Below are 8424 nucleotides of genomic sequence, written 5' to 3' on the forward strand. Positions count from 1 at the left end.
TTGCCTATAAATTTGAGTCCATATAATTACAATGGGCGGCCCAATACAATTTATGTGTGAAACTTAAATCAGGTATCCAATTTATAACCTCTTTAGATTATACGTTTTCTCTATTCATCTTTTGTAATGTCTCTAGTTTGGGCGTGAAAATGTTTTCTCTATCCATCTTTAGTTATGTCTAGTTTGGGCCGACTAACGGAGAGTCTGAACTGAAATATTTGCAAATTTTGTGTGTTTACGATTAATCTTTTTTTTTTTCTTTTTTTGACACGCAGAGTTTTTACCGAATTTAATATGTTTTTTTATCTTGATAAAATTTGGTTAATGACACACTAATTAAATTCCGTATATTCAATTCGAATGTACTTGGTTCGTTTAGGTCTAGGTTTTGGTTTCATTCAGTAAGAAAAAAAGTTAAGAAGTTCAATTCGGTTCATAATCTGAAATTTGTAGAGGTTTAATGACTTGAAAATCAAACATTTAAAAACAGAGAACACATGAGAACAGTTTCATAACGAGAAAAAGACCATAGATGAATGAACATAAACTGATTTTCAAGATTCCTTGAAGCTCAAGGTTTCCAAAGGATTGTGGATTCAGCAATCATGGAGGTCACAGTGTAAGGATCCATGTTCGAAGCTGGCCTACGATCTTCAAAGTATCCTTTTCCATCCTTCTCAGTGTCACGGCCAACCCTAATCGATGCCCCACGGTTTGCCACACCCTGTAATAAACAAATTTAGTTAGATTGCGGTTTAGGCTCATGTGAACAAAAACCAAATCACGTCACTGGTGTAAAAAAGCTTATAATGAGTTTAGTTAAGATTCTTACCCATAAGAAAGTGTTGATATCGGCGGTCTCATGTTTTCCTGTGAGACGACGCTCGTTGCCTTCACCATAAGCAGCAATGTGTTCCTTGTGACGCAATCCAAGCTTCTCTATGGCTTTCTTGATGACCTCGTACCCTCCATCTTCTCTCATTGACTTCGTACTGCACAAAAGGAAACATCCCAATTCACCAAAAACAAAAACGAAGAGAAATAATCATATGATATGACCAAGAACCAGAGCAGACTCTTCTACAACAACAACAACAACAACAACAAAACCTGTAATTTGTGTGTGCTCCTGCACCATTCCAATCTCCCTGAAGTAGAAAACACACAAAAAGAGTAGTAACTAAATGAATTTTACAAAACCAAATATTTTTGTTGACTTTTATACAGTATGGTTAAAAACACGAACCGGAATTGGTTTAGGGTCTAAAGACAGAACAACTCCAGCAAGTTCTGTGATCCTCTGTTTTAACATACCCAAGAAAAACAGAGTCATAAATCAGAAAGAGAGAGACAATGTGTATAAATCGCCATGATTGTTGTTTATATATACCTCGAGGATGAAACGAGCGACCCAGACCTGATCGGCGGCAGCAATGCCAACGGTAGGACCGACTTGAAACTCCCACTGAAACCAACAACAAAATATCAGTTTCACGGGTTTGTTGTTGTTTTTTTAGTTCTGAAATCGATACAGGGAAAGTGTGAAATAACCTGGCCAGGCATGACTTCGCCGTTGGTGCCACTGACATTGATTCCGGCGTAAAGACAAGCTTTGTAATGAGAATCCACGATGTCTCTTCCAAAAGCTTTGTCTGCTCCAACTCCACAGTAGTATGGTCCCTGTTTTTAGTGACAAATATTTGATATCTTTTTTTTTTTTTGGGTTCGTGAGCTCAATCTGGATGTTGGATGATCGCCGGGAAAAAGCTTTACCTGAGGACCTGGGAAGCCGCCGACTGGCCAACCTACGGGCCACTTAATATCCTTTTGCAGCAAAGTATACTCTTGCTCAATTCCATACCTAAATAGTGGATTGATATTGAAAAGAGTTAGAACCCTACCCACCATGAAAAATTATAGCAAATAATATCTTCTCCTAGTAAAAAGTTAAATAATGGAAATACTTTATGTGTGAAAAAATGAAAAGATATCGAGTGGTAAAAAAAAAACAAAACAGGACTACTCAACTATATCAAGATTTGCAAATGTGTTTACAGTCTTTCCATTTTTATGTTTGTAATATTTTAGAAAGCATTTTGTTTTGAAATACTTACCATGTTACTTCGGCGACAACGTTGGGATCGCTAAAGATCTTGGCTGCTGCATGCCTTTTGTTAGTGGGAATCGGTTCACCGGCTGGTGTATACGCGTCACACATCACCTGATTCCCAAATCATTAACCCCCAAAACAAAATAATTAACAATTTCAAGAATTTGTTCAAATCATGTAAGAAAGCGTTAATTTAAGTTCTCATTTACAAGGATGTTGTTGCCTCTCCTGAAGGGGTCTTTGAAGATAGCTTGAGGGCTGATTAAAACAACGCATGCAAAAATCAAAATATTATTAATAAATAATAATACATAATTTACTTATTAGTTGTATTAATTAGAATTTTGAAACATACTAGAGGATGACTTCACTGTCATCGCCAGGAGCTTGGCCGGTGCTAGAACCATCATAGTTCCATTTCGGCAACTCCGATGGATCTTTCACTGGTCCCGACAAAGTCTGCAATATTACCAAAAAGTTTAAATCATTTTCAAGTTTCTTAGTACTATTAATTTTCTCATCGTTTTATTACTCTAAAGAAAACAATCACTAATAATCACCCTTGCTTTGCTTCTCATATCCAAGCCTGATCCACCAATCCTGTTCATCAAAATACCAAAAGTTAATCAAAGTGTTTAGTGAATCCAATATATTTCAACGTATGTAACCAAGGTTCACCAAAAAAAAAAAATATATATATATATATATATATATAATAAGTTAACGATAACAAAGAAGATATATGCTAGTTTAGACGTAAACTAAACTTCAAACGACTAAACTGACAGAGATCGATGAAGAGATTCACGAACCATATGTACTCGGCGATGATCTGGTCAGTGGAATCGGAGAGATCGAGATTGATCAAATCTGCAAGTGCCGACATTTTTTTGAGGAATCTGATAAAATATTCTTTGTAATTACACACTAAAGAGATTCCTACAAGGTACTAGTTTATATAATAGGGGGAAGAGAAGGGGGTAGGTAGGTTGGTGTGTGCTTGACTTTGCTATACTTTGGAAATTGTTTTTTTTGGTGAAACTAAACGGAGAATGAGGAAATATCGGACTATTATTGGAAAATGCGAATTATCTGGAGATTCTTAAAGATTCTGGCTTTAGAAGATTCAATTTTCAGTATCTTTTTGTTTTTAGCCGTTTTTAAAATTAAAAACTCTGTATTTTCCACATAAATAAACATAATTAAGAAAGAAAATGTTGACTTGGATATCCCAGTAAGTACTATACTACCATACGTAAAGTTTCTCACCTAACGTGAAGTGACCTTAGTACAGTGGCAGGAGGTAAGTCCATTTGTAGAAGGCGCCATCACACCCGGAATCGAATCCAGGCTCCTAGGAATTTGGCTAATGGGCCGGTCAGTTGTAGCCAATGGTTGACAAAAAAAAAAAAAAAAGTTTCTCACCTAACCCTAGTTTTTGTTCAGTATATTAACATTACATTACATATTTTGCCAAACTCCAGAATATAAAATTTCGCTCGAACATAATAATCATGTGCATCGAAATATAAAAGATATTGAGAATAAGAGACAATCGAATCTTTTGAGAGAGAGGGCTAAATAAATTAGGTTCATACACTTTCTAAGTGGGAAATTTGGATATAGAACAGTTTGGAAGAGTGCGTGCGTTATAGTTTTTTTTTGTTTTGTTTTTGTGTTTGCTTGTTTTACTCTTTTTTTAGATTAAATCGTAGTAGCAAGCAACTTGTGTTTAATTTTATTATCAAAGAAAAATGATAGTATTACTGTTTACATTGAAAACGCGTGACCAATCTTTTCCCGAAGTCGTGGGGCTCTAACATTTGAGTGGTGCACCGTGCACCGTAAGCTACCACTTGTTTCGAGATCCAAACTTTATCTTCTAAAGATTCTTGTTTTTAAGGATTCTTTGTCGTCCCATATTAAACCGAGATATATTAGGATATTTGGAAATTTTCTTAATCTACCAGACTTCTTGGAACTTTATCAAACATCCATAATCTTGGAACTTTATCAAAAAAAATCATAATAAGTCTGTAACTATTGATTTTACATCATGCCATTAGAAATTAGAATTGGGATCGGTCAGTCCAATACTAGGTTAGATTAGTGATAATACCCAGTTATTGCAATTGGTTGGTGGGTCAGCAGTAGTACTCATTATGTTCCCGTTACTTCGGGCTATATAATATGTGTATATGTCAACAATCAACATTCTTCTTTCTGAAGATTTTAGATACAAACAAAATACGAAAGCTCTTTATCTTCATTGGTGGGTGAGTCCTAATCCTCTAACCCACACACAGTCCCAACTTGTATATTATGATAGTGATATTAAGTTGGACCGATGGGTTGTTGTATCAATCGAAATGACATGTATGCTTCTGTTCACATCTTCCAACTATTTATTATTTTTTATAACAAAAAAAAAAACAGAAACGTTTATTAATTTCCCCAAATCATATAATATACGCAACTATACATTATTGAATCCCCAACAGTCTGCATTTTAGTGTTTTTTTTTTTCTAAATATTTTAAGCTACTGGTTTAGTAGTCGTAGATCCGTATAGTAAAACTTTTTTGAATTTCACAGTTAGAAATTTCGCATTTTGGATTCGCATACGACAAAATGAATTCATAAAAAGTTTCTCATTATTTAACAGATATTTAGTGTAGTCTTTCATGTTAGATGATTAAAAATATTACATAACATAAGCAGCACCATTAACTTTGTAAAATATATGCTAGTTGAGAGTAGTATTATCTCATTCCATCATATGAGCTTCAACCTAATAATGTTATTCAAACTAATAATGCTGTTAAGAATCCATTTGATACACAGAACTAAAGTTAACCCATTCTCTTGAGTTTGTTCTAAGCATATTTGATGGGCCGTAATTCAAAATAATCTAATGGGCTTACTTTATATAATAATCTTTATTTAAATATCGATTACAGTTTAAGGCGGAATAAACACGTCCAGCCCAATAGCTTTGGTCGAACCGAACTATCAAGAATATCTTCAATATAGAAAATTACCTTAATGCTTAATATCTATCTTAATGCTAATTCTAACATTCGTCTCTCTTTTTTTTTTCCCTCAATTTTCGATATAAAATATTCGATTCAATAGAGGATAAATCTTAACTTGTAGAAGAAGAAGTAAATTATGAAACTAACATAATCATGCATATGCACACACACAATTATCACCCTATTAATTTTTTGTTTTCGATAATTTTTTTAGATTATTGATTTATTAATATACATACTGTATATGACCAACAATTAAATAGAGCTTAATGAAACTTATGAAAACCTATAAATGTGCAAGTGAGTTTTAGGTTTACCATCTTTTTCTACGGTTGACAATATATTTTTCAGTTAGTTATTTTCATTTTTCATTAAGTAGGAACTTCGTACATAAACATCATGTAATTGATGCCTAAAGAGGCAGTAATAAATTTATATATATATATATTGATAAAGGCATTTTAAAAAAATATATTTTACATATCCGAAAAAAGAATATAAAATTTTTAGTTGTGGTTCAGTCGGGGTTAGACAATAATTATTACTCGAAACGTTGCTGGTTTCCTATCGTTAAAATTATTTATGGAAAGAAAAATCATCAACTAAGCCTAGCCCTAGTTTAATTTGGCATAAAACAATATACTCTCTTTGACTAAAATATTTGTTATAAAATCTCTCTAGATCTTACATTAAATGAAAAAATATCAGTTAAAACTTAAAATATAGAAATCAAACGATTTATTTACCTAAAATGCTTATTCAAGGCACAGGCTGTTAAAAAAAAAGAAAGGTTTAAATATTATATTGAATATCTTCTTGCTTTAAATAAAATAAAGAAGACTAGAAAAGATTCTCTAGGTTTCTGTAAAAAGGTAAAAAATTTAACCATTCAACTTTTTCTTTCCATTCACAGTAGTACTCTGCAATTATAGTCTCTCTCTCTCTCTCTCTCTAAGTCCTTCATCGCCTTCTTCTCATAGGCGGCGAAACAGAGAGATACATATAGAGAGAGCTGAAATTTTTTTTTGAGACTTCCGACATTTTTTCTCTTTCCAAAACACTGTTCTAGTCGGAAAACACAGATTGTTTTCCCGACAAAACATCTGATAAAAAAACCCATCTCCGAATCGATCTCAGAAACAGAGAAACAGAGAAACAGAGGAAGCATTCACTACTCAAAAGGCATAAACTTTGGTACGAAGAAGATGAAGACCAATTCAGGTCTCACCGTCTTCTTCTTCTTCTTCTTCTTCCTCTTCTGTCTCGTCTCCGTCTCATCAGATCTAGAAGCTGACCGACGAGCATTAATCGCTCTCCGTGACGGCGTCCATGGTCGTCCATTGCTCTGGAATCTAACCGCACCACCTTGTACTTGGGGAGGAGTACTATGCGAATCAAGTCGTGTCACAGCACTCCGATTACCCGGTGTTGGTTTATCCGGTCCGTTACCGATCGCTCTCGGAAACTTAACAAAGCTCGAGACTTTATCTTTCAGATTCAATGCTCTCAATGGTCCTCTGCCTCCTGATTTCGCCAACCTTACTCAGCTCCGTTACTTGTATCTTCAAGGTAACGCATTCTCCGGCGAGATTCCTTCGTTTCTCTTCACTTTACCAAACATTATCCGGATCAATCTCGCCCAGAACAAATTCTCGGGTCGGATCCCGGATAATGTTAACTCGGCGACCAGTTTAGCTACTCTTTACTTGGAAGATAACCAACTTACCGGTCCGATCCCGGAGATTAAGACTCCGCTCCAGCAGTTTAACGTCTCTTCGAATCAGTTAAACGGGTCGATTCCGGATCCGTTGTCGGGTATGCCCAAAACAGCCTTTTTAGGCAACTTACAGCTCTGTGGGAAGCCGTTGGATGCTTGCTCCGTCAATGGCACCGCCACTGGTAACGGTACTGGCACGCCTGGAAAAGGCAAAAAAGACAAGTTATCCACCTTAGCTATTATCGGGATAGTGATCGCTTGTGTCTTCGGGCTTATCTTGCTTTTCTTGATCCTGTTCTGTCTCTGTAGAAAGAGGAAGAAAGAGGAAACTAATGTGCAGTCGAGAAACATCGAAGCAGCTCCTGTTCCGACTTCATCAGCCGCCGTAGCTAAGGAATCGGCTGATGTCCCTCCTCCGGTGGCTAACGGTGGACCACATTCATCTGAGAATGGTTCGTCGAAGAACCTTCCAGTGAGTAAAGATCTGACGTTTTTCGTGAAATCGTTCGGTGAGTTTGATCTCGATGGGTTGCTAAAAGCTTCTGCTGAAGTACTTGGTAAAGGAACGTTCGGATCATCGTACAAGGCTAGTTTCGATCACGGTTTAGTGGTGGCGGTGAAACGTTTGAGAGATGTGGTTGTGCCTGAGAAAGAGTTTAGAGAAAAGTTACAGGTTCTTGGATCGATAAGCCATGTCAACCTTGTGACATTGATCGCTTATTACTTCAGCCGCGACGAGAAGCTCGTTGTTTTTGAGTACATGTCTAGAGGAAGCTTATCCGCTCTTTTACACGGTAAATAAAAAAAAAGACTCCTTTCGATGTTTCTTTAGTGATCATAGATTGTTAAATAATCATTTGTTTGGGAATTCACAGGGAACAAAGGAAGTGGTAGGAGTCCATTGAACTGGGAAACAAGAGCCGGTATAGCTTTAGGAGCTGCAAGAGCTATAAGCTACCTCCATTCGCGTGACGCGACAACATCTCATGGAAACATTAAATCTTCTAACATTCTCTTGTCTGAATCCTTTGAGGCTAAGGTCTCTGATTACTGTCTTGCGCCTATGATCAGCCCTACTTCTACACCAAACCGCATTGATGGTTACCGAGCTCCTGAAGTAACCGACGCTCGTAGAATCTCACAAAAGGCTGATGTATACAGCTTCGGTGTTCTCATTCTTGAATTACTCACAGGTACGTAACGTAGAACACACACAATACAGAAGAGAGATCTTGAAATCCGCATCTTAGGTCAAAAATGTGATTCTTTTTTTTTTTTGTGTTTTTTGCAGGGAAATCTCCAACGCATCAGCAGTTACACGAAGAAGGAGTAGATTTACCGAGATGGGTTTCATCGATCACTGAACAACAATCACCGTCGGATGTGTTTGATCCAGAGCTCACAAGGTATCAAGCAGAGGGGAATGAGAACATGGTCAGGCTTTTAAAGATTGGTATAAGCTGTACGGCTCAGTATCCAGATAGTCGTCCTACAATGCCTGAAGTCACGAGGCTCATTGAGGAGGTTACTCGTTCATCTGGTTCACCAGGTCCTTTGTCTGAT

At 36.5% G+C, this 8424-nt stretch overlaps 2 protein-coding genes across 3 annotated transcripts; one reads left to right on the forward strand and one right to left on the reverse strand.

Annotated features, from left to right (window-relative positions):
* Window positions 415–3195, reverse strand: LOC104769941 (glutamine synthetase cytosolic isozyme 1-4). Of its 2 annotated transcripts, XM_010494267.2 has the most exons (12): window positions 2923–3194; window positions 2671–2710; window positions 2466–2569; window positions 2320–2368; window positions 2115–2221; window positions 1774–1861; window positions 1552–1680; window positions 1391–1465; window positions 1247–1300; window positions 1111–1148; window positions 833–992; window positions 415–724 (listed from the first exon to the last, which is right to left on the reverse strand). In XM_010494267.2, exons 1-12 carry the CDS (start codon window positions 2994–2996, stop codon window positions 572–574), a joined length of 1071 nt encoding a protein of 356 aa, XP_010492569.1. In that variant the 5' UTR covers window positions 2997–3194; the 3' UTR covers window positions 415–571. The 2 variants fall into 2 exon arrangements, with proteins under 2 accessions (XP_010492569.1, XP_010492570.1); XM_010494268.2 differs by lacking the exon at window positions 833–992 and having other exon boundaries at window positions 613–673; window positions 2923–3195.
* LOC104772296 (probable inactive receptor kinase At5g16590) lies at window positions 6051–8424 on the forward strand (the record flags this gene model as incomplete). The annotated part of the gene is made up of 3 exons (XM_010496927.2): window positions 6051–7655; window positions 7737–8054; window positions 8153–8424. Coding segments are annotated over exons 1-3 (1896 nt in total), but the record flags the coding sequence as incomplete, so codon positions are not given.

Source organism: Camelina sativa, chromosome 20 (genome assembly GCF_000633955.1).
Source record: "Camelina sativa cultivar DH55 chromosome 20, Cs, whole genome shotgun sequence".
Taxonomy (NCBI): Eukaryota; Viridiplantae; Streptophyta; class Magnoliopsida; order Brassicales; family Brassicaceae; genus Camelina; species Camelina sativa.